Here is a 26,894-nt window from a genome sequence, read left to right on the forward strand (position 1 = left end):
CTTGCTTAGGCTCGACCGATAATTAGCTACGATCGATATGTCATGTTTCGATCCAACCAATTTGATTAATACAAGACATCAGATAGATTCGCCCAATTAACCTCTTCATTCATATCTAATTAAGACAATGAAATTATTTACATCATTTTTTTAATATTTAATGATTTTCTAAAATGTATTTATATATTTCAATTTTAATTTTTTTATAAAACAATTTTGTATTTTTTTTATTTAATTCTGAATTGGAATATCTTGGAAGTGTAAGATTTTTTATGATTATAGAGTTAATAAAAAATTTTCAAAATTATCCTCCAATCGGAGTAGGGGATGAACCGCATCCCACCAGCCAGTGCGTGATTAGGGAAGACCCTAGTGTTTGAAAGACCAGCGATGCATGCAGTGGTCAAGACAACGCGGAAGAGCAAGGAGCGGCTTGATATGGAAGATACAATTCGCGTGGCGGAGAACAATGACAAAAGGAGAAACCACTGTGGCAAAGGGCGGCGACGATGAAAGAGTGGAAGAGGAATGTTCTAGAGAAGACGCCTGTCTTCAATGACAAGAAGCTGGCGCAACAACTTTTGGAAGACAAAGAAGAAGAACACCAAAATGGAGTCGTCGAGCGAGGATTTGGCAGCATATCGATAGTTCATGATGTCGAGGAAGAGGTTCTGGACCAAGTTCACAGCGGAACAGAAGGAGAGAAGATGCTAGCATTTGCAGAGAAGGAGGGGTGGCGCCGTGGCGGATATAGGGTCAGGATGAGAGGGTGGTGAAGCACTTCTACAGTGAGGTCAGGGTGAGAAGATAGATGTTCAAGGTGTGTACTTCTTGAATAAGGATAATATAATAAATGATAAATTTGATTAATTATATATTATAATCTTCTAAACTAGTTGAATCAAACAAAGCTTATATTTTATTTCTTATAATTTTAATTGTGTAATTATTTGATAATTATATAATCAAGATTATATATGATAACTTAAACTAAATGTATGTTAAAATTTTACTTTAATTATAAGAAAAAAAATACAGAAATGTTTTTTAAATCATCACGGCCATGAATTATTTTTTTTTAAAAAAAGCAAAAATTAAAAGCACGCCTTACTCACTCATATCCATGTTGCCCTTATAGTAGAGGTATGTAACTTATAACTATTCAATTAAATCGACTTGATTTATTTTAAAAATTCGATTTGGTCAATTAAGAAATTCAATTTTTATTTTTAAAAATATTGGTTAATTAAACTTGATTTTGAGTTTGGGTTTAAAAATTTGGTTAACAGAATTCTTGTGCTGTGGTGCTTATGGTGCGACGTCGTGCGGTGTCGTCCACGTCAGCAGCGTCAAGCGCGTGAAACAAACGAAACAAAAGCGCGTGAGAAAAAAAAAAAAAAACGCAACGAAGTCCACGTTAGCAGCGTCAAGCGCGTGAAACAAAAGAAAAAAAAACGTAACAGAATTCATCTCCTCTTCGCGTTCCGCGAGCCACCTCCTAAACCTTAGTAGAAGCGCGGCGCCGCCACAAGCTCTCTCCCTCGCCGAGCGCTGCTCTCTCCCTCGCCGAGATCTGCTCTCTCCCTCGCCGAGTGCTGCTCTCTCCCTCGCCGAGAGCTGCTCTCTCGCCGAGCTCTGCTCTCTCCCTCGCCGAGAGCTGCTCTCTCGCCGAGCTCTGCTCTCTCCCTCGCCGAGATCTGCTCTCTCCCTCGTCGAGCGTTGCTCTCTCCCGAGCCGAGCGCTGCTCCCTCCCTAGCGAGCTCTCACCCTCGCCGAGCTCTGCTCTCTCCCCTCTCCTGTCGCCGCCGCGAGTCCCCTCCTGCCTAAGCGAGTCCGCGACAGACCTCTCCCCCTCCTGCCGCCGCGAGTCCTCTACTGCCTATGCGAAGTCCCCTCCTGCCGCCAGCCCTAGCAGAAGCGCCGAGCTCTCCCTCTCTTCACCGACAGGTTCTATTCTGCCGCGAGCCCTAGCAGAAGCGCCGAGCTCTCCCTCTCTTCGGTGTCAGGCCCTCTCCTCTGAGCCCTAGCAGAAGCGTGAGCTCTCCCTCCTCTCTTCGCGAGGAAAATCCTTCTCCGATAAAAGCTTTTTTTCCTGAACATCTAGCCTTTTTTTCTTGAACAACTAGCTTTTTTCAGCTCTGTAGCCTATACATATATGCTTGTTTATATGAGAATGTGCTATGAAAATTGAAATAATAAGACAATCCTAAGTTGAAAGTCCTATGGAAACAATTCAAGGTGTTTAACTTTGAGATTCAAGTAATATATAGAAACCTAAACAGTGCTACATTTCACTTATAGTTGTATTCTTGACATTCAATTTCATGTTTAACTTAGATGATGTTCTGTTAGGATTTGATGCATCTATATCATAATCACTTTTATTGGAAGAGTTTTTATTTATATCATATTTATGATTTGATGTTGTATCTATATCAGAATCACTTTTGTTTTATTCTATTAATTGGAACAGTTTTTATTTATTTATCTATTGTCAAATAAAATGCGAGGGTGGCCAGAAATGGAAGAAAATAAAGTTGATGATCAGGAATTCATTCCCCAAGTTGTTGATGATCGAAAACAAAAAATTGGAATGAAATTCTCATCTCTAGAGGATGCATATTCGTTCTATAACCAATATGTACGAGAAGCCAGATTTAGTTCAAGGAATCGCACGAGCAGGAAAAACACTTATCAAGTGACGTGGAAACAAATATGCATCCTGAGTTTTTCATGAACGGGGTAGGTTGTACAGAAATTGATATTAGAAACTTTGAGAGAAATCTAAGGGATGAACAAAAGGGTATTGATGCTGAAACACTTATCGAGTTTTTTACATCTGAGCAAGAGAAGAATTCAGCTTTTTTCTTTGCCTACGAGACTGATTCAGATAACAGATTTAGTAGGTGTTTTTGGGTTGATCATGTGTCAAGAAGGGCATATAGTGTATTTGGTGATGTTATTGTATTTGATATAACTTATAACACCAACAAATATGGTTTGATTTTGGCACTATTTGTAGAAGTTAATCATCACCAACAACCTGCCGGATTTCTCAGATAATCAAATGTACAACCATCAGCAAGTTGCTGGCGGTATCCGGCACAACTAGGGCTAGCGTTTGGCATAGCAGTGTCCGGCACAACAGCGTCCGCCACAGTAGCGTCTGGCATAGCCGGATTACCAGCATTCAACGCAACAGCCAGCAGGCCGCTGGCAGCCGGCACAGCGGCCAGCAGGCCGCTGGCGGCAGGCAACGACCAGCGTCGGCCAACACAAAGGCTAGCAGGGCGCTGGCGGCCACAGAGAGAGGAGGCGCCACTTCGGAAAATTAAAGAGAAAAACGAGGGGAGAGTGTCTCTTACCGGTGAAATCGGGGAGGAGGAGAGGAGAGGAGCCACCACACACATGGAAAGAAAGGGAAGGGGCTAGGGTTTAGATTTAGACGACTTTACCGACGGAATCTAGATTCTGTCGGTAATATCCTGAATTACCGACGGATTACAAATTCCATCGGTACACTCGTCGATAAAGCTGTATTTTTTTGTAGTGGTAAATGTACTAACCATTTACTGAATCTGCGTAAGACCAGATTGGAATTCATGTGTTGAATTCAAGATTAAACATTAGGTATGTTTAGATCAAAATATGTTCGATGTTAAACTTTGGGAAAACATGCGCTCTTTTTAGTAAAGAGAATAATATCGTAGCATGTACATTCATACCACATGTGCTATGCGACAAGAAGGGTAGTAAGAGAATGGATCCCTGCTTCTCTACTATGTGAGACCCTTGAGATTATAAGTTAATCTCAATCTTACCCTAAGTAACTATTTAGCCGTCTGCTTAAAGTTCTGATCAATGTCTACTACTTTAGTATGTTTCCTATTGGCTATGAATGATTCGGTCTATGAAGCATAACTAGGAAAGCCAGTTATTAGAATGAATAGATTCTAACTAAAAAGGAAGATTAAGATTGATTTACATCTATGACATTTATTCACTGGTACCAGTTATATTTTTAGTTTAGTACATAAAATGTAATTGTGAATAGTTTATTTGATTGAAGATGTTGAACATGCTCTTGACGTATAGTCAATATGAGGGATTAGAGATGTTCATATTGATGTAAATAATTTAATCTAGGGTAAAAACAAGTCATTGATGCCTCTGATTCGTTCTAAAGAGTAGATACATAAGGTGTACCAATCTTCTTAGCAATAAATGCTCAGTATGCTTGCTGTCGCACGAACCATTTTCCCTAATGTATGGAATGGATGTTCTTATTTGGTCTTTGTGACTAATTAATGTTATGGTCTTCGTGACATGATCATCATAAAATTTATGTGACTTATTTGGTCTTTGTGACTAATTAATTTTGCTCTAATCTTCGTGACCTGATCGTCAAATAGTCTATGTGACTTATTTGGTTTATGTGACCAATTAATGTTTGATTTTGACATTATGATATGATCACCTTGTAGTCTACGTGACTGACATGGTCTATGTGACCATATAACCTTATGTATTAACTTGGACGAGTGAGAGATGTTGGGCGTTGATAGGAGACGAAGGGACGTTGTTTCCCCTTCATCTCTCCTTTCTGCAAACGTCAAAGAGATGAAGGGGCGTCCTTTCCCCTTCGTCTTCCTCTTTCTTCTTATAAAAGGCGTCCAAGATAAGATCAGTATGTGGAATGAGAAAAAGGATCGGAGGTGATCAGACAGAACGAGCAAAAGCATGAGGTGATCGTGTTTGAGGGAAAGAGAACGTTCTAGGCTATGAGATTTGGTTCGTGAACCTTGAAGCGCTTTCCGGTTACTCGTGATCGTGCTTCCGACAACGGCAGCGTCTTCGTCGTCCAACGATTCTTCTACGACTTCTTCAGGAGATCACTGTGAGTGATTATAATTTGATTATAGTATATATATATATATTCAATTAATTCAATTCGATTAAATGATATTTGATTAATTCAATTCGATTATTGATCAAATTAACTGAATGCTCATATCTCTATTTTAAAGTAATGAATAATAATTATTAAATCATAGTTGATACAATATAGACTTATATTATTTAATAATATTTATATTATAACAATAAAATCATAATTAGTGTAATAACCACGACAACTATAAAATTGTAATAACTATAATATGGACTTATCTTGGTGGTAAAAAAGATGAATATGTTCGTCTCAGCGTCCCCGTTAATCCGTCTCAAATAATATAGACTTATCCTGGTCATATAACAAATGGATAGATTGAATAATAAGGATATCTCCACCTTGTTATCCCTAGTAGCCTAGTGCTATGGAGCCAGGTAAAGTATTTAGATTGTTATCAAAATTTTTTCTCTGATGTATAACTAACGGTTATTGAATTTCTTAGTTATTCACCCTGAACACGTATTTATTTTACTTTTATTTTTTTTAGTCACGTATATTTGTAAAAAAAAAAAAAATTGAAGATCAGCAATGTGACAGGGAAGAGAGAGGAGACGGGTGGATAGATCATGTAGTGGCCAGCCAATCGGAAGACAAAGGAGCCCAAATTACGATATCTCCTATCTCCTGCTTCCTTCCCTGCCACATCCACCGGGTGCCCACGCGATCGTCCAGGTCCCACTGCTCGCCGCCCCAGATCTTCCAATTTATCTCCGCCTCTCGCTTATCCACCACAGGAGAAGGCTCTATCGATACAGTGGACACGGAGGCAGCTACTGCGAACAGACGTTTCCCTTTTCCTTCTCCACCTTGTTGGAATCCACATTCATCAATTGTTTCATGAGAGACAATGGCAGCTGCAAGGGGCCTCGCCATAGCCTTTCCAGGAACCGCAGCCACAAAGGCGGAGACTTTCCATGGAAACAGGATACCCAATTCCACTTCTTCGCCTGTCGCTGCTGGAACCTCATTGCTTAGGTTTAAGGTCGGTCGGAAAGGCTCTGTGCGCCGCCCTAGTCCGCGTTGCGAGGCTCTGGTGGATCACGAAGAGAAGGCAGCGGCCAGTATCTCTGCCCTTGAGCAGTTGAAATTATCTACCGACCGTAAGTTTTAGGGCAAAAAAGAGCAACTTTTTTATTGGAAAATGATTTTCTGAGATCTCAATAACCAAGTCCTGATCTTGCAAAAATTACTCTCACCGCAGATTTTCTTTACATTTGTGTTTGTCTCTATCTATCTATTTTTTGAAAATAATACTGGTGACCGCCTTTATTTGTTTAACTTCCTACCTTTGATTGAGAAGTAAATATGATTAGCTTGCTGATGAATAATAATTATTGTGCAGCAAATCAAGACAATGTCTCTTATTTAAACTATTATTCTTAATGAAGACATGATGTGAAATGCATCTCATTCAACTTTCATTAATTCCTTCACTGTCTCAAGGAGTTATAAAGCTTAAGCTGTGGAGAGAAGACATAAATTATATATGTATTAGCCCACATGATTGCCAATCAATCTCTAGTTATTGGGCTTTGGTGTCAAACAAAAAAGTAAAGCACAAAGGGAGCAAAAGAAATAACAAAATAATACAGAAGTATATGATCTTACAGATAGCAACACATGACGCATTAGATGTGCATTTATGAGTTTTCTCAGACCAGATTAGTGTGAGATAGAGCAAGTTGTTAGATTAAATTTCATAAGTAGACATTCTTAGATGGTCACACAAGCTTTCAGCCATTAGTTATCCAGCTTTGTATTGGCAATTTGAAGTTTTTCTTTTCCAGGAAACATTATAACGGCAGGATAGTGACCACGTTTCACCAATATAATTATCCAAACTAGTTGTGATGACTGTGATGATTATACATCATTTTGCCCTACTTCGAGTCTATTACAACATATAGATAAAGAAGCTGAAAATAAATAAATGTTTATGCGTGTGATGAGTAATTAAGATTTTAGTTTCATGTTTGCTTGACCTTCTAAAACCAGACTATCATCATCTGCACGAAGTGGTAAATTTTGCTGGATTACCATGTTTTGTTGTGGCTCTTTTCAGGTTATATGAAGGAAAGAAGCAGCATAGCTGTTATTGGTCTAAGCGTTCATACTGCTCCTGTGGAGATGCGAGAAAAGCTTGCCATTCCAGAGGCACAATGGTCTCATGCTGTTGGTGAGCTCTGCAAGTTGAATCATATAGAAGAAGCTGCAGTTCTCAGCACCTGTAACAGAATGGAAATCTATGTGGTTGCTCTTTCTTGGCACCGTGGAATAAGAGAAGTAACAGAATGGATGTCCAAGGTATATTTTCTTGCCTTGTAATTTGAATATAAGAGTTCACTATAGAATGAATTCAGGTTTTTTTTTGCATAACGTGAAAAAAACAACTTTGCACTTCTTATATGTCTTCAAATTTTGTTTGTAGACAAGTGGAATTCCAGTTTCAGAGCTAAGAGAACATCTTTTTTTGCTTCATGATAGCGATGCCAGTAGGCATTTGTTTGAGGTATCAGCTGGACTCGATTCTCTAGTACTAGGAGAAGGACAAATCCTTGCACAAGTTAAACAAGTTGTGAGGGTCGGTCAAGTCAGCGGAGGACTAGGGAAAAACATTGACAGAATGTTTAAGGATGCCATAACAGCCGGAAAGAGGGTACGCTGTGAGACAAACATAGCGTCTGGAGCAGTATCAGTAAGCTCAGCGGCTGTAGAATTGGCCCTCATGAAGCTCCCGAAACCCCATGGTCAATCAGCCCGAATGCTGGTAGTAGGGGCTGGCAAGATGGGGAAGCTTGCCATCAAACATTTGGCTGCTAAAGGGTGCAAAAAGGCTGTGGTTGTGAACCGGTCAGCGGAACGAGTGGAAGCCATTCGTGAGGAGCTCAACGATATCGAAATCATTTACAGACCTTTCAGTGAAATGCACTCATCTGTTGCTGAAGCTGATGTGGTGTTTACAAGCACAGCATCAGATGTGCCATTATTCCTGAAAGAAGATGTTGAAGTCCTTCCTCCTGCGAGTGAGGATGTGGGGGGCATAAGGCTTTTCGTTGACATTTCGGTCCCTAGGAATGTCGGTTCTTGTGTTTCGAACGTTAAGAATACAAGAGTCTACAATGTTGATGACCTTAAGGAGGTTGTTGAAGCTAACAAGGAAGACAGGTTGAGGAAGGCAATGGAAGCCCAGACAATAATCACTCAGGAGCTCAAGAGATTTGAAGCATGGAGAGATTCTCTGGAGACTGTCCCTACGATCAAGAAGCTAAGAACTTATGCCGATAGAATTAGGTCCTTGGAGCTCGATAAATGCCTACAAAAGGTCGGTGAAGATGCACTGACAAAAAAAATGAGAAAGGCCATTGATGATCTTAGCACAGGTATAGTTAACAAGCTTCTTCATGGTCCATTACAGCACCTGAGATGCGATGGCAGTGATAGCAGGACTCTCGACGAGACCCTCGAAAACATGCATGCTCTCAACAGGATGTTCAGTCTGGACACGGAGAAAACAATCTTGGAGCAGAAGATCAAAGCCAAGGTAGAGAAAATCCAAGCTTGAGAACTTACCCAACAATGTACAGGAAAAGCTCGATACATTTCTGCAGTAAAGATTTGTGAAACTCCATAAACAAACCAACCTTTTGGTCACTTTCACTGCATCTGGATTCTCTGATTCTTTGCTTCACTGCTTCTACAATAAAAGAATCGATGATACTTTGTGTCAGTTTGCATAGAGTTGGCTGATAGTATTGTATTGATATTTCATATTGCATGTATCCTATTGCGGCTGAAGTCCTGTAATTGGTCTCTTTGATTCACTGTTGTGATATACTAAATTCTTCTTGACTATATTAAGCACATGGAAGCTACCCTTTGTTTTGATATTTTCTAGCTTATTCTTAAAAACTTTTTAAATTTTATAATTCCATTTAAAATATTTTGAAACAATTTTTTCGTTTCTTGCAAATTGGGACCTGAAACATTTCTATTTCCACTGGTGCAACTCCCAACTACCGATGGGCCGTTGGGAGGATTAGGTTATCGCTGAAGACTTGCAGAAAAATAAATCAAAATTTCCCTTAAATAGAAGCTCGGTCAAAATGAAGAGCCGTCAGTAGCCCGGTGTTTGTAGTCTTCTTATTGCGTCCCGATCCAATCTCTCTCTCTCTCTCCGAGAGGCTTCTGTTTAAACCCTATGCTCCTCTTCGCTTTGGCTCCTGCTCTTCCACTCCGGCGGCGGCGGCGGCAAAGGCGTCAAGGGGGCGCACTTCTTCCATGACCGGCGGCGTATGCGCGGGGCTTCAGCCCCAATTCTCGTCTTGCAACTCTCTTGCCCTCGTTCTTCCTCCAGCTTCCGGCTCGGATCTCTCTGGAAGAGTCGGCCACTGCCATCTCTCTCGCCCCTCTTCTCTTCCTCTCGGTCGTAGCCGTCTGCAGTTGTCTTTCTTCAGTCCTAATTCCTGTTATCTGCGCCGACCATCTCTGCTTCGCTCCTCAGATCCTTCGGCTTCACCGCTCGTTGACGGCAGCAACAGCAATGGAAACAATGGGAGCAATAACAACAACAATGGGAACAATCATGGGTGGTGGTGGTCGGATGACCGAAACTTTTCTTTTGGCCCAGATGACTGGTGGTCTCAGTTGCAACTCTTCTTTCTTGGGAGCGCACCCAACGACTTCGATTCTCTTTCCTACTCCGTTAGGGTTATTGGCGTTTTGCTTCTGTCCTTGCTCCCATTTGCCCTCTTCCCATCTCTTGCACTGGGCATAGCTGCCACTGCTGGAGGTGCTATTTCTTTCGTGTGGGAAGTGACTGGTGGCCGGCGTACAAAGCTCTTGTTTGAACCATACAGTGATTCCTTAGTGACCGAGCGAGATGCGAAGCACCGCTATGGAGATGGCGAGCACTCTTTTCACCTGGGTCTTGATTCCTCTTGGCATGTGTTTAGAGATCTCATCCTGAGGCTTTTGCTGCCTGAAGGTTATCCCCACAGCGTCAGCGGCGATTACCTTGAATACTCTCTCTGGAGAGGGGTCCAGGGTGTTGCTAGCCAGATCAGCGGGGTCCTTTCAACTCAGGTTTCCACTTGTCTCGCTTTTGGTTAATTCTTCACAATCCAACAACATGAAATGTTTTAGTTTATAGTGTATATCAATTGAACAAATGGTATGAACATGTTCACAGACAATGAATAGGTTTATAGTTAGACAAGTTGAATCTATTAGATTTGAAGATGCAAGGTTACAAGGAGTTCAAAGAAAATTCTAGTTAACATAATCAAAAGTGAGTTAAGGAATCTAGATATTATTAATAATAGTCTTGCGTAGAGTTTAATAGAAAGATGTGTTTCATTCAGCTGATTTAAAATAGTTGAAACTCACATAGATTGATGATGATCATTCTAGGAACTCTTGCCTTCCTGATTTGGTGTTTAAGAACTTCTAAAGGATGACTTAAAGATTAGACAATTAGACAAGTTGAATGAAACAATCATGTTAGGAGGGCTAGATAGAGGTCAATGAAAGTTAAAGTTGGTAATAGAAGATGTTTGTGTTACAATAGCCTTAGAATTCATTGACAAGATAAAATTTATTTTGCTAACTCCAAATAGTTAGGAATCATGGATTCTCTTATTCATACTTTTGTTTTCCTTTTGCTTGTAAATTCAAACTGGTAAAGACTAGCAATGGATTAGCTTATCTTCTATTTTAAGATCATTGTTCAAAGATAAGACCTAAATTTCCACAATTTAGCGATGTTGCTAATAATTTGCATATTCCATTATCTCCTATTATAAATTTGGTTAGATTAACAATAGTCCTTTGCCCGGCAAATTGTCCAGCAGTCCAGCTTATAGACTATGTGATCCGGTCCGAACCAGGAGTCAACGGACGCTGGGGATGTGGCGCTCCCTGCTGGATCCTCGAGTGCTCCGGCGAACCTGCAACAAAACCGAGCCCGAGGGGGGGTGTCCCGGCGACGGCCCTCCGACGCTCAAGTTAGGCGAAGGAATAAGAGAGTGACTTAGAAAATGTAGACTTGTGTACCTCCGGTTGAAGAAGTGGAGGCCTTATATAGACCTCTCGAAGGAGCCTGGGCACACCAATTGAAGCAATCATCTGCTTTCGACCATACCTAGGTGTGGGCCTGTCAGAAGGGCATCCATAAGACCATACTGCTACTGTATCAACCTTTCCGTGACGTGATGGTGGGGCCTTTAATAGTGCCATCTTGCATACAGTCTAATCATCATGCCTTTGCTGACATACCATATCCCGAGCCGAGCGAATAGGCCGCTCGGCTAACCACTGTTCCCTCGCCACGATTCCGGCCGAGCGGACACCTCCGCTCGGTCACTCTATCCTCGGCCGAGCGGACACTTCCGCTCGGCCACTCGGCTCCGGTTCTCCTGCTTTGGCGTCGGAAACCCAAACCTTTGGCTGGGTAATCTCTGGTTCTGCTCGGACGGGACCCCATCTGTGGGTCCCCCATTCTTACCGCCGGATCACTTGCCTCCCCTTCAAGTCTAGTCGAAGGAGGCAGTGAGTCCGACTGACTGGACTGTGTGTCCGAGCGAGTGGTCGTCGCCTTATCGCTGCTGCTGATATCCCTTGAGCCGTTCGGCCCTAATGCCAAATTTAGCCTCTCGGCTCTTCGTTTTGTATGCCTTGGCGCCCAACGTGGATGTTTGCTTGTCTAAATCCTCTTGAAAATCGCGCAAGTCTTTTTCATTAAGCCGAAGCGTGCGCGGTATGGGCGCATTAATTGCGCTCGGTGACAGAGCACCACGTGGCTCGTCTCTAGTGGCGGTGACGCTCCGTACGATGGGACGCCCTTTGTTTTGAAATGAACGGCTAGATGATGACCTCGCCTCTTGTGCCCTGCTTCTGAGGTTGAGCGGTCTCGTTTGTATAAAGCCCTCGTTTTGGCCTTCACGCCGCACTCTCTGTTTCATCACGCGTCCTCTGTCGAAGCTGCCTGCTGCTAGCTTACTCCGGCGACTCCCAGTGCTTGCTTTCCGACGGTTTTCGAGTTCCTGGGGATTCTTTCCTTTGATCTTCCCTCAGTAAGCTTCTTCTCTTCTCTCGTCCCCTTGTTTCCGAGTATTGCTAGGCTTCCTTCCTTTCTTTAGTCATGGCGAACACTTCTGTACCCGCTACCGAGGTTCACGGTCCGTGGTATATGAGTATGGAGAGTAGGTTCGATGAGGAGCGCGCCCGGCGCGTTGTTAGGACCTACGGGATCCCGAACGACCATGAAATAGTTGTAGCCGGCCCGACCGACCGGCCCTATAACCCGCCGATCGGTACCATTTGTTTTTTTCTGGACCAATTCCAGGGCGGCCTTAGATTTCCTACCCATCCATTTATTTTGGAAGTTTGTAATTATTTCCGCATCCCGCTCGGCCAACTTGTGCCGAATTCCTTTAGGCTACTGAGCGGGGTGGTCGTCCTCTTTAGGCTGCACAGTATCCCACTTGACCCCAAAATATTCCACTACTTCTTCTACCCCAAACAATCCGAGTTGGGTACTTTTATTTTCCAAAGTAGAATAGGCTTCAAATTTTTTGAGAACATACCTCCAACAAGCACTGGAAGGAGTTCTTCTTATATCGTCTTCCCGAGCTGCGTTCGAACAAAATGGCGGCATCACCAGTACGACTCAAATGAGTTCGCAAATTGACAATCCAGCCTACCTTCACGCGGCAAACCGCTTGTCCGGTCAGTGGTACAAAATCGACCAGTTGCTTCTTAAGGGTGTTGTACATTTTGGATTATCTCCCGTTCGCCAATCTTCCCTACCGCACGGGTAAGGACTCTTTACTCCCTTCGCCTTTTTGTCTAACCGATTTTAATTTCTTCCACTGCACCTGAAGTCATGCGGCGCTCCAAGGCTACCGATCATCGAAATCAAGGGTGGAAATCGAGGCTACAAAAGAACTCGCGAGGGTCTTATCTGACCGCCAGATAGGGGGACAAACAGAGTTACCCAATCCGCTCAGCGAGGTTGAGGCGGATCCTGCTTCCTCTGCCGAGCCGGAGTCCCCCGGGGATTCACCACTGGAAGTTCGGCGGAAACGTCGAAGAGACTCGACCTACCGACCCAAGAGGGCGAACCACGTGCGCCGTCGAGATCGCCGCGATCGCCGCCGTCGCAGATCGCGAGGCCTGGCCTCGCCCACTGCCCAGCCCTCTGGCTCTCCTCCACGGACTCGTCGTCGCTTACGACGGTTGGGCGAAGCTTCAACCATAGGGGAGTCCTCGGGCCAGGCGACTGCGGCTGAAGAAGTGCCAGCCGGCCACCCGACCATCAAGACTACCCTTCGATTCCCATCGGAGGAATATTTATTGTCTGCCGATTAACCATCAAGCCCCGTTCATGAAATAACCTTGACGGGTCCGCTCGCCAAACTTTTCGAGGACGCCCAGATTCGGGTGGCCCTCATGACGCCCAAGCAGCTCAGCGATAACCACATGCAGCAGGCCACTCAGGTAGGTTCATTTTTCTTCCTGCGCCATGCTACTGTTTGGTTCCTGATTTTATTATTTCACTTACAGCATTGGGCAGAGCAAATCGCCACTAGCCATCGGCTGGCCGAGCTGGAGGATCTCATGGAAAAACTCTAAGTCTCGGGGGGTCCATCGGGCGTGCGGGAGAAACAAGCCCGCGAGGCCGAACAGAAGAAGGCCGCCGACTTGGTTACAGAGGTGGCTCGACTTGAAGGCTTGGTGAAGAAACGCGACGGAGACGTGAAGCGCGCCAGTAGCCGGAAGAAGCGGGCGATCGCTGATCTGGACAAGATGAAAGTCGAAGTCCGAGCCCTAGATCAGCAATCTAAGGAGCTGGAAGCCCAATTAACTGCCGAACGGGATGGGCGCTCAGCTGAACGCACTAAAGCGGAGGTTGACCAGAAAGTTCTCCAAGATTCACTAATTGCCTCCCGGGCGGCGCTCAGAAAGTACAAGGAAGGGGAGCCGAGTCGTCTGGCTGCTGCACGTCAAGATTACCTCGGCTCGGAGAGGTTCGGCACGAAATTTGGCGGCAGCGTCTCTTCAACCTTTGCCGAGGCCGTTAAGGTCACTATGGCCTACTTGAAGAAGGGTGGCCACCTTCCTGCGGGAATGCACATTCCCGCCTCCGATCTGGCGGCCATGATAGACGACATTCCGGATGATTTCTTCAACTTCGAAGATCCCGAGTGAAGAGTGTTCCTCGTCTCTATCTTGTTTTTGCGTTTCTTACGCCCAGCGCAACCTTTTGTACTTGCCGTTCGACATGCTTTCCCTTTAATGCAATTATGTCTCTGCTTGCGTCTTCCTGATCATTATCCATAATATTCTTCTGTTTGCTTAACGTTTATGCTTAGAGTCAGTCATGCTCTAAGTGTTCTCCGTCACGCGGCCGATCAGCTTAACCCATTAAACAAAGTCCGAGCGGGAGGGCCTACTCGCTCTGCACGTATCTAGCCTGTGTGAAGTCAACAAACGCCAAGTATTGAAGGACCAACGCCCGAGCGGGCCTAAATGTTTTAATACTTCTGGTTTCCGCCCGGGGTATTTATAGTCGCCGGACCGACTCGATTTTTAACAATGGTGATCGTCGGTTTTCCGCTCGGTTTTTATAGACGCCGGCTCGTCTCTACGGTTTAACGTCTGGGCTAGACGATCTTCCGCTCGGAGGGTTTATAGGCGCCGGACCGTCTCGATTTTTAACGACGGAGCTCGTCGGCGCGGATATTTATAGCCGGTCGGCACGGCTCTCGATCTTTAACGACGGAGCTCGTCGGCGCGGATATTTATAGCCGGTCGGCGCGGCTCTCGATCTTTAACGACGGAGCTCGTCGGCGCGGATATTTATAGCCGGACGGAGCTCGTCGGCGCGGATATTTATAGCCGGTCGGCGCGGCTCTCGATCTTTAACGACGGAGCTCGTCGGCGCGGATATTTATAGCCGGTCGGCGCGGCTCTCGATCTTTAACGACGGAGCTCGTCGGGCTTTTAAGCCTAATTCGGACAACGTTTACCTGGCCGAACGGCACAGGGTCTTCGGAATTGAGCCTTTGGCTCGTACAATATACCTCCGGCTGAGCAGCTCGGGGCCTTCGTAGTCGAGCGCTTGGCAATTTACCTCCAAGCGGCACGGGCCTTGAATTGAGCCTTTGGCTCGTCTGATACCTCCCACGGTGGCACTGGGGCCTTCGTAGTCGAGCGCTTGGCTCCGATAATTTACCTCCGGTCGAACGGCACGGGGCCTTCGGAATTGAGCCTTTGGCTCGTACAATATACCTCCGGTTGAGCAGCTCGGGGCCTTCGTATAACCAACCGTTCGGTTATGAACACGGAATGCCTTGGGAATAATTTGTTTCCTGCGATAAAAGGAGTACAGCTATTTTGAATTTACACAAAATAGAGCAAAAGCACACCTCTCACCCAGCTCTATATGGCTGAAGGTGATTTGCACTTCATGGCCGATGCAGCATCCGACCTTCCGCATCCTTGAGGTAATAAGCGCCCAAACGGAGCTTCTCGACCACTTCAAAGGGTCCTGCCCAGGGAGCTTCCAACTTGCCGACATCTCCGACCGGCTTGACTTTCTTCCAAACTAGGTCGCCTACTTGAAGGCTCACGGGGATCACGCGGTTGTAGTTACGTTTCATACGTTGCCGATGCGCCATCACCGGACGGACGCTTTAGCTCTTTCCTCTTTCGACTAAGTCTAGCTCCACGCTCCTCCGTTCGGCGTTATCTTCATCATAATTTTGTACCCGAACGGACTCCACGGACGACCGCTTCGCCTCCATATACCAAGTGAAATGGAGTGACGCCTTCCCTCCTTTGGTGTCGTGGAGAGCCCATAGACGCCCGACAACTCGTCCACCCACCGCCTCCTTCGGTCGAGCCGAGCCCGTAAAATTCGAGAATCTCTCGGTTGGTTACCTCGGCTTGGCCGTTACTCTGGTATGCCACCGATGTGAAGTGCCTCGATGCCATAACTTCGCACCACTTCCCGGCTTCCCGGTGAATTGACGTCCGTTGTCGGAGCGAGTCGTCTTGGGATGCCAGCGGCGGATGATATTTTGCCGTATGAACTTTTAACCATCGCTCGGATATTTTTGCAAGTGGCTCGGCTACCCATTTCGAGAAGTAGTCGACCGCCACCAATAAGAACTTCCGTTGCCCGGTAGCCGTGGGGAAAGGTCCCACGATGTCTATCCCCATTGGTCGAACAGGCAGGCCACAGTTGATGCTTTCATCTCATCTGCCGGTCGGTGGGACATGCTGTGATACTTCTGACAGGATAGACAATTTGCCACGGTCCGGGCAGCATCCTTTTGAAGTGTTGGCCAAAAATACCCGGCTAGCAAAATCTTCCTGGTTAATGACCGTCCACCTGGATGTCCACCGCACGAACCTTGGTGCACTTCTCGAAGGATGTACTCGGCATCTTCCCACTGACGCATTTTAGGAGCGGACGGGAGAAGACTTTCTTGTAGAGTTGATCTCCTACGAGGGTGAACCGACTAGCCCTTCTCTTGAGTAAATGAGCTCCTTCCCGGTCGGAGGGTATGTTTTGCAATTTGATAACCATCTGTTTGGTTATGTTGGCGAGCGGCTCGATTTCCACCCATTTGAAGAAATAGTGTACCGCTATAAGGAGAAATTTCCTTTGTCAGGTCGCCAAGGGGAAAGGTCCAATAATATCCATGCCCCAACTGGTCAGCATATAGCAAAAGCTCAGCATATAGCCTTAGTTTGGCATTGTTTACCTCAAAAGTTCAAGTTGCTACGCTGCCAGTTGAGAATCCGAATGGATAAGGACCTTTGTAGCTCCCACATGTCGGGCTAATTGTAGACCGACAATCAACGTTTCGTACTCTTCCTCGTTGTTCGTGGCCCGATAGTCCAGCCGAACGAACAATTACATTCGATCTTCATGTGGTGATATCAAAAGTATGCTCACCCCATTGCCCTGCTGGATGGACGATCCATCCACATAGATCCTCCAGGTTGCCTCTGGCTTGGCGTTCTGTACTTCCGTCTTAAAATCGGCTAAGGCTTGTGCCTTGATCGTCGATCTGGCTGGTACTATATATCAAACTCGCTTAACTCCGTGGTCCACTTGATTAGCCAACCAGATGCTTCGAGATTGAGGACTCTTCCTAGGGTGCTATTAGTTAGCACAACTATTGGATGCGATAAAAAATATGGGCCCAACCTCCGAGCGACGCGGACCAGCCTATGCGCCAGTTTCTCAAAATAGGTGTAGCGACATTCAACGTCTTTCAATAAGTGGCTCAAAAAGTACATTGGCTACTACGTAGCACTATTCTGTCACACCAACACTGATCTGACCGCTCGCTCTGTGGACGATAAGTACATCTAGAACGGCTTGCCGAATTTAAATCGTCTTGATTCTTAGGCCCGATCGCAGTCTTCATTCCATTGGAACTTTGTAGCTTTGCAGAGGATTTTGAAGAACGGAAGGCTCCGGTCGGCAGTCTTGGAGATGAAGCGTGATAGCGCTGTAATCCGACCGGTCAGCCTCTGTACTTCCCTTATGTTTCTGGGCGGTGGCATGTCCTGAAGAGCCTTCACCTTACTAGGATTAGCTTCAATACCCCGTTCGGTCACAATATAGCCCAAGAAACGTCCTCCTTTGGCGCCGAACAAACACTTATGAGGATTTAGCTTGACCCCATATTTTCTGAGTGTACGGAAGGTTTCTTCCATATCTTTGCATAAAGTGGCCGCAAGGAAGGATTTGATGAGGATGTCATCTACATAGACCTCCAGGTTGTGTCCGATTTGCTCGCGGAAGACCCTATTCATCAATCTTTGATATGTTGCTCCGGCATTCTTCAGTCCGAACGGCATCACCGTATAGCAATACGTCCCGTCCGGTGTAACGAAGCTAACTTTTTCCTGATCCTCCGGGGCGAGCGGCACTTGATGATAGCCTTGGTAGGCGTCCAGCATACATATAAGCTCGCATCCGACTGTAGAATCTACGAGCTGGTCGATTCGGGGCAGAGGGTAGAAATCCTTCGGGCAAGCTTTGTTCAGATCTCTGAAGTCGATGCACACCCTCCATTTGTTGCCTGGCTTGGAGACGAGCACCACATTTGCTAACCAGCTTGGGAATTGAACCTTCCCTATGTGGCCGGCCTCTAAGAGCCTTTCTACCTCCGCTCGGATGATAATATTCTGTTCGGCGCTGAAATCTCTTCTCCTTTGTTTTACTGGCCGAGCGTCCGGCCGGACGTGAAGCTTATGTTGGGCTATGCTAGGGGAGACACCGGGCAGCTCATGCGTCGACCAAGCGAAGACGTCATGATTCATCTGGAGGCATTTGACCACTTCTTCTTTCTGTTCGTCCTCCAGGTCGGCGGCAATAAAGGTTGTAGCCTCCGATCGGCTCGGATGGATCTGAACCTCCTCCTTTTCATCATAAATTAAAGCAGGAGGTTTCTCGGTTATGGCGTGTACCTCGATCCGTGGAGCCTTTCGCGCGGCGCTGGATTCGGCTCGGACCATTTCCACATAGCATTTCCGAGCGGCTAACTGATCTCCTCGTACTTCACCGATTTTGTCCTCGACCGGGAATTTGATCTTCTGATAGAACGTCGACACAGCAGCTCGGAATTCGCTTAACGCCGGTCGCCCCAGTATCACGTTGTAGGATGAAGGGGAGTCGACCACCACAAAGTTTGTTGTCCTCGTTCTCCGGAGCGGTTCTTCCCCTAAGGAGATAGCCAGTCTTACCTGTCCGACCGGAAGAACCTCATTGCCCGTAAACCCGTAGAGCAGCTCGGCTTGATCGATTTGCAGTTGATCAAAAGCCTTTCTGAAGATGATGTTGACCGAGCTGCCAGTGTCAATGAAGATACGGTGGATGGTGTAGTTGGCTATCACCGCTTTGATGATAAGGGCATCCTCATGCGGCACTTCAACTCCCTCAAGATCCTTGGGCCCGAAACTGATCTCGGGTCCGCTCGCCTTTTCTTGGCTGCAACCCACCTCATGGATTCTGAGCTGCCGGGCGCTTGCCTTTCTTGCCCTGTGTGAATCCCCAATAATATTGATTTCTCCCCGGGAGGTGTTGTCTGTTCTCCTCTTCCCGAGCTGACCGCCTAGGCGCTCATTGGACCTCCGAGGCGATCTTCATGCCTTGGAGGGAAACGCTGCGCAGACCGGACTCTTGATGCCGCTGCCGGCGGCGGGTGAAAGCGATCGACGAGGGCCACCCCGTCGTGCAGGATGGGTGATTGAAGGCGTGCCCCGACAGTCGCGGGTGTTGTGGGAGTCGGTATTATGGAAAGAGCAAAACATTGGGGTCCATACCCTCTTTTTCTTCATCTTTGACCGCTCGGCAACTACCTCTTGGACCACTGGGGACTTCGCATGATGTGCGGGATGCCTCAACTCTTGGTCCTCTTGGTGGGCGATGGGCAGTGGGCTGCTTCTGTTCGGCATGAGTTCCCTTCCGTCGGGCACCTCCGCCTCTTCCACATTTATATACTCATTCGCCGTGTAGCATGTGGTCGTAGTCTCCGGGCGGTTTGCGAATAGGCGCGGAAGAAGTCCCTTCCGCGAGGCCTTGCGTGAAGGCGTTTACCATTGTCTCCGAGGTGGGCGTGGGGATGTCCATCGCTACCTGATTAAATCCTGTATATACGTCCAGAGATTCTCTTGGTTCTTGTTTGATGGTGAGCAGGGTGGCGCTTGTCCTTTGATAACGTCGGTGCTCGCAAGTGATGAAGAAATGCCTTCGAACTCCCGGAAACTAGTGATAGAGCCGTCCGGCAGCCTCCGAAACCACCTATGTGCAGATTCCGATAGAGTGGTGAGAAATACCCGGCACTTTACGCCATCGAGTCTTGATGCAAGGTGGCGTCTTGTCGAACTTCCCCAAGTGGTCGTCGGGGTCGGTCGTCCCATTGTAGCTCCGATCGGCGGTGGTGTATAGTATTTTGGCAGCGGATCCCATATGACTTGAGAACTGTCGGTGAACCTGCTCGGGTGGTGCGTTCGCTCGGGGAGCTTTGCCCTTCCTATGATCCCGAACGGGAGGCTCATCGGATGAAGATCCTTGCTCCCCGTGAGCGGACGCGATTTCTGGGGGAGTACGGAAGAGTGCCTGAGGGCCTGCTGAAGCCGAGGTTGTTTGCTGTTGCGCTTGCTCAGCCTGTGCTTTCTCCTTTTGCTGCGCCACTATCTTGGCTGCCCTCGCCTCGACTATAGCGTCAAACTCTTCTTGTGAGAGTGCTACGGTATGTAGTCTTCCAGCCTCGTCCATTGCCTCTGCTCGGATGCAGGTGCGTTTCCACAGACGGCGCCAAATTGATCCTGTTCGAACCAGGAGTCAACGGACGCTGGGGATGTGGCGCTCCCTGCTGGATCCTCGAGTGCTCCGGCGAGCCGGGGGGGGGGGTGTCCCGTCGACGGCCCTCCGACGCTCAAGTTAGGCGAAGGAATAAGAGAGTGACTTAGAAAATGTAGACTTGTGTACCTCCGGTTGAAGAAGTGGAGGCCTTATATAGACCTCTCGAAGGAGCCTGGGCACACCAATTGAAGCAATCACCTGCTTTCGACCATACCTAGGTGTGGGCCTGTCAGAAGGGCATCCATAAGACCATACTGTTACTGTATCAACCTTTCCGTGACGTGATGGTGGGGCCTTTAATAGTGCCATCTTGTACGCTAATTATCATGCCTTTGCTGACATACCATATCCCGAGCCGAGCGAATAGGCCGCTCGGCTAACCACTGTTCCCTCGCCACGATTCCGGCCGAGCGGACATCTCCGCTCGGTCACTCTGTCCTCGGCCGAGCGGACACTTCCGCTCGGCCACTCGGCTCCGGTTCTCCTGCTTTGGCGTCGGAAACCCAAACCTTTGGCTGGGTAATCTCTGGTTCTGCTCGGACGGGACCCCATCTGTGGGCCCCCCATTCTTACCGCCGGATCACTATGCATATCTAGTTTTAACAGTATTTCCATATTCCATCTTGCATAAGTTTTTCCATATTTGTCCTATTTGTCTCAAAGCACAATTCAGTGTAAAAAAACATCATACTCCATGACTTATATAACTTATATTTCCCTTTTTTTTTTGAATCAGATGCATTTTTTTTTTTTTTTGATTTGGTGAACTTGCATATACACTTCGCTTAAAATTCATATTGTAGATTAATACTTACTACATCTTTATCCTTTAAGGCTTTACTTTATGCAATTGGATTGGGAAAAGGTGCAATTCCAACTGCAGCTGCTGTAAATTGGGTGCTCAAGGATGGAATAGGCTATCTTAGCAAAATATTATTGTCGAAATTTGGTCGCCACTTTGATGTTAATCCAAAGGGATGGAGGCTGTTTGCTGATCTTTTGGAAAATCTAGCATATGGGTTGGAAATCATTACTCCTGCATTTCCTCAATTTTTCGTTTTGATAGGTGCCACAGCTGGGGCTGGCCGTTCTGCAGCTTCTCTGATTCAGGTACTTCTGCACATCCAATTTTGTTTTTTTTTCCTAATGTTCTAAACTATGTATCTGTTGACTATTCCATTTGGCTATGCATCTGGTTATGCTATTCTACAATTAAATGTTGTATTCTAGATCCACTCTTGCATAATACTCAAGATGAACCAAGGAAAATAAACAATTCATAATTATATTTCTTATCAGGTAGGATTGATGCAATCAAGATGAATTATTAAACAATACTATGTTTGATCATGTATCTACGTCAAAAAACTGGAGAAGAGAGGGAAGGGAGTGATTAATTTTGGTTGTTACCACAAAATAATCTGTGAAGTCGAGTATGTATAGCTTATGCCAAAATGAAGGGACATAATGTTTGTTGTTCTAACCGTGGTAATCAAAATGAAGGGATCATGTTTGTTGTTCATCACTGTATTGTGTGCAAGAATGCCTATGGGTTTGATTGCAAGCTCCATAACCTAACCCTTGCATTGTAGAAACCATCTTTTTTAATTTTTCCTCCTCTGATCAAGTATCTACACCTCAGATGTCTCCAATCAACCGCCATTAATTGTTTAAAATTTATTCATGTAATAATGATCCCTTTCTATACTCTTGAAATGCATTTCATTAAATTCAGTTTCCTACGTAGTATCAATGTGCTGGAGATTTCCATTTAAATAGATAATGTTAGTCTAGTTTTACATTGCATTTTTGTAATTTATCTTCTCACTGAAGCAGTGGTTGCGATTGACAGGCTGCTACCAGAAGCTGTTTCTATGCTGGTTTTGCTGTGCAAAGAAATTTTGCTGAGGTATGATGGATCTCGATGTTCTATACTCCACTCCATCCTTATACAAGTCATGCTTGTTGATACTTGTATTGAAATGAACATCAATTTTTCTTCACAAGAATTTTTTCTCTATTCCTTTGTATCAAGTTTATTAAGCAAATTTAGGATAGCAGATTTTGCATCCAACTTAAAGTAGCTGCCACTTGATTCAAAATTTAGTTTAAGCAAGGGGGTTCACATTTTTATAGGCAGGGACCGAACAAGGCATACATTATCAGAATGTCTAGTTTGTTAGTGTCATCTATCTTGTATCACTTTATCACTTGACACATTCCACAAGATATCGTGTAGGATTCATCATTTTTTCGATTGTCTCCATATTGCTTAGAATAGTTAGTATATAATATTAACACTAGTACAACGACTTAGTTCTTTCTTCATGTTTATGATTAGCGAATCTAATCTATGGTTAGCCCTAGTATAATTTATGATACATAAATTGTATCAGTAAGCTGAGTCACAACTATTCCGGGTCTGCACTTTCTAAGACAGTAGTGAGTAGACTAAAACTAGAAAAAACCAGCTTAAAATTTTCACATCATTGCTGTGAACTTAAATTGATTAAATTACGTAAGTTTGTGAGTGGTACACAATTATCATTCACTTTCCTCTTTGTGGGTGATAAATTAATTGTAATAACTGACCTTTTTGTCGCTATCATAAGAATCATGTTTTTCATGTACAATATGGAAATGCTTTCCTTATAAGTGTATGTACTAATGCAACACTTCTTTGGAAATATTGTCCATGTGTTCTACACATGGAGCCTATGAATCATCTATTTTTACATTATCCCAATATATATATATATATATAGTAAAACTAAGGTCATTTTTTAAGAACATGCATTAACTAAAATGATTTCTTTTTATATAGCTCAATATTAGTCATTTGGCTAATCAGTTCACACAAATGTTTTATTAATCAGAATTAGTAATGATTTTTTAATAATATGCTTATATCATTTCAGAGGCCTTGTGCAGTTTTATTTTCATGAATAATTATAATTGTTTAGTACAAGTACATATTTGATAATTTTTAGTTGATTTTTTTATGAGCTTAGGAAAATTTTCCTTATTCTTCAAATGTTTTGAGGCATTGCTTTGCTTGGGGAAGCACCTGTAATCAATATGCAGGCATCTTAACTCACCTACTGTCTTTAACAACGTTGACTAATGGTTTGTAACACCAAGAAGTTATGCTTGGATTCAGCTGAGCATAGATTTAGTGGTAAAAATCACACTTTTTTTTTTCTGAAGATCTAGATTTGTAAATCAACACTTATAGTAGAGATTAATGAACCACAACTTTTCATATATGGAGAGAGTAAGAATTTGATGACTAGATGGCATTACTTTGAAAAATCCATTCCTAAAGAATATTAAATATTTAAAGCTTAGGCTTTATGCATGGGCTCTACATTCTACTTTCTCATAATTCCAGTGAAAAAAATCTATCTTGTTTTGGATTTTGTTGTTTATCATTATAGTATTTGCAAACATACTTTTATGGATTTTTTATATTGTTTAAGCTCCTATGATCTATACAAAAAATGTAAATTGTAACTAGGTTACAATAAGGAGGATATGTTTATCCATATGTGAATATCATATCACATGTGTGTTTGAGATTTTAAAATTTGATGTGTGCATTATCATCTGTGCGTATGCATATTCACTTGGTAGTTTTAATCTTGATTTTAGGTTATTGCAAAAGGAGAAGCTCAAGGAATGGTGAGCAAATTTATTGGGATAATGCTTGGAATAGCCCTGGGTAACTATATTGGTTCATCAACTCCATTAGCTCTTGCTTCTTTCACTGCAGTGACGGGACTCCATATGTACTGCAACATCAAGTCTTATCAATCAATTCAGATAAGAACTTTTAATCCTTATCGGGCATGTAAGTTCTTGACGGTCAATGTGATTCATTTTCCATTTGTGGCATATTGTAGAATTTTCATTTTTTTTTGCTTGTCTAACTTTTCCATTGTAGTAGTTTTTAGTCTACTTAAACTAAACGAAGCATCTCAAACATTGAAAGTGCACATTTGGCTTCAAGGCTTCTATTTTGATACATTTATTATTATTATTATTGTTGTTGTTGTGAGATAATGTGTTGATCAGAAGCTCATTGTCAAATCACATTAAAGGTTTTGTATTTGTATTCCCATTCTCTAGTTTGTTTGGTTTTGTATTTGTAATTGAAAAGTACAATAAAGAAACTCGTTTGTCATCAATTTTTTTTACTTCTCCAGGTAGTATTTTTTTCTCACTCACACAAAAGATGCTTGATCTACTAGAAAAAAAAAAAATACTATAGCAAGTTGTTCCCAGTTTTCATAAGCAAACACACCTCAGTTAATGTTTCATTTCTGCAACTTTTTCTTTCTTGAACATAAATTAGCTGCTAAAGTTATTATTTATGAATTTTGTTTTGTCCTTTTTAAACTTCCTTTTAGTGTTATTTCATGTTGGCTGGAGTTTTCTTGTTCTAGTGACTTATTTGGTAACTTATCCACATTCTTCCTTTAGTTCTTTTGATTAAGTTACCTTATATTGCAACTCCTTCAAATTTCATTTGAACTTTCAACAGGTCTGGTTTTTAGCGAATATCTATTAAGTGGGCAAATTCCTCCTGTAAAAGAGGTTAATGATGTAGAACCATTTTTCCCAAGCATGCAATTTCCTGACAGAAAAATTCAAAGAGTAAGTTTATTTTATTTTAAAGATGCATTATCATCAGCCCATATTCCAACAACATCGTTTGCTAGATTATATAAAAACAGAGGGAAATGCAATCAAAGAAGTAAATGGGAAGTAGTGAATCAAAAACAGTTTGAAGTTGTCAAATCTGTTTTCTACGGCATATCTAATACCTTCACAGACTTTAGATGTCTCCAAGCATGCAATTCCTACTATTACTTCCCCTGGGACCAAAAAGCTGCAAAGCCAGCTCCAGTTAACTCTATGATTGAGGGGCTTTATAGACACATTGACTCACAGCCAACCATTTTTTCCTCTAAAGGATGCTTCTAAAAAAACCACTTGCTTCATCTCTAAAAACCAATGTTAAACAATATTGTTTCTTTACTTTCAGAGGCATCACTTAAACACAACAATTACAAGTACAAGCAACAACTTCCTTTCTTATATATCTTCATTCAGCCAATGAGCAATAACACAGCATTAAATTAGTCCTGGTAAAACTGAAATTTCTAATTAGGTGTAACCAAACCAACTTCCGCATTTCCCTAACCTCTCTACAACCAAAGAAGTGTACATTTTTCCAATCATCCAACTCATTGTAAATGAAACACCTAATTTCAGATAGTTGGACTGGAAGTTATTTATATGAAATATCGTCTATGAAGTTGTCAACACGCTCTTTTTTTACAATAAATCTACCCTTATGATTTCATGTTCCATTTGGAGCTCAAGTATTCCAAAATGTTGGCAGGTACTATCGTCGGAGGCTAAAGATGCAGCAGCTGAGATTGGCCACAGGTTGCTGATGGGATTTAAACTTAGTGAATTGGTAAACAATAAAGAAGATGCCTTTGCGCTTTTTGATCTATTCAGAAACGAAGGCTATCTGCTTACAGAAAACAAAGGAAAATTTTGTGTGAGTAAAACAAGAGTATTTTTATTTGATGCATTGATCCATCAGGTTAAGCAATAATTTTAACCACTGCAGATAATTCTCAAGGAAAGTTGTTCGCCAGACGACATGCTGAAGTCAATTTTTCATGTTAATTACTTGTACTGGCTGGAAAAAAATGTGGACATCGAATCAAGAAGTATTGCTGATGATTGCAGGCCAGGAGGAAGGTTGCATATATCCTTAGATTACGTTCAAAGGGAGTATGGACATGTAAAATCTGATGGCCTGCAAAGTGGCTGGGTCACTGATGGGCTGATTGCAAGGCCATTACAGAACAGAATACGGCCACCTTTCTAATTTCCGTTTGAACAGATTTATGGAACCCTTGCAGGACAACAAAAACCAAATACAAAGAAAATAGAGGACTAGGAGATCCATGTTGACAAAAGCTTGTTTAAAGGTTGGATGACTAATTTGTGAGCAACAATGACAACTTGAAAATTCTGTTCTCGAAGGAAACATGTTTTTTAGTGTGTTAACCAGAGTTTTGAGTTTGAAAGGAAGAATTGAAATACCTTGAAACCATTGTAAAGATACTAGACAGTATGCCTCTGCCTTTTACAAACATATTTTGAAGATTTGATCCCAATGTACCAAGCCAAAACTGACTGGCACAGCATTGCTACTTTTCCAATAATCAGCCCAAGCTCAGGAAATGTTCTAAAGTCTGATAGTTTATGTCAGCAGAACTGTCATTTCATTTAGCCCGATCTATTTCAGAATTTATATGATAATCTCATAGGTGCGTTTGGATGCAGAATATGGATGATGCTACAAAACTGATGCAAATTTTGATCTGTGGGTCGCTTAGTGAATTGTGACCGTGTCCATATGGACAATCAAAATTTTCTAATGGCTTTGTTTCTAACCAATTCGAATAATTCACAGGAAGGTAATTGGCTATCTATTTGAGCCTTTTTAACAAATGGAATGAAGATACATGT

The 26,894-nt window shown here is 43.7% G+C and overlaps 2 protein-coding genes across 3 annotated transcripts; both read left to right on the plus strand.

Annotated features, from left to right (window-relative positions):
- Positions 1–1,465: 1,465 nt before the first annotated feature.
- Positions 1,466–8,836, plus strand: LOC122020185 (glutamyl-tRNA reductase, chloroplastic-like). Of its 2 annotated transcripts, XM_042577987.1 has the most exons (4): positions 1,466–2,034; positions 5,489–6,051; positions 7,014–7,255; positions 7,380–8,836. In XM_042577987.1, the coding sequence occupies exons 2-4, from the start codon at positions 5,799–5,801 to the stop codon at positions 8,511–8,513; spliced, it is 1,629 nt and encodes a 542-aa protein (XP_042433921.1). In that variant the 5' UTR covers positions 1,466–2,034; positions 5,489–5,798; the 3' UTR covers positions 8,514–8,836. The 2 variants fall into 2 exon arrangements, with proteins under 2 accessions (XP_042433921.1, XP_042433922.1); XM_042577988.1 differs by lacking the exon at positions 5,489–6,051.
- A 197-nt stretch (positions 8,837–9,033) lies between these two features.
- On the plus strand, positions 9,034–26,584 carry LOC122020299 (protein root UVB sensitive 1, chloroplastic-like). The gene is made up of 7 exons (XM_042578168.1): positions 9,034–10,033; positions 21,174–21,449; positions 22,192–22,248; positions 23,991–24,189; positions 24,883–24,995; positions 25,747–25,911; positions 25,984–26,584. The coding sequence occupies exons 1-7, from the start codon at positions 9,230–9,232 to the stop codon at positions 26,245–26,247; spliced, it is 1,878 nt and encodes a 625-aa protein (XP_042434102.1). The 5' UTR covers positions 9,034–9,229; the 3' UTR covers positions 26,248–26,584.
- The last annotated feature ends 310 nt before the right edge of the window (positions 26,585–26,894 follow it).

This window comes from Zingiber officinale, chromosome 9A, assembly GCF_018446385.1.
Source record: "Zingiber officinale cultivar Zhangliang chromosome 9A, Zo_v1.1, whole genome shotgun sequence".
In the NCBI taxonomy this organism is placed as follows: domain Eukaryota; kingdom Viridiplantae; phylum Streptophyta; class Magnoliopsida; order Zingiberales; family Zingiberaceae; genus Zingiber; species Zingiber officinale.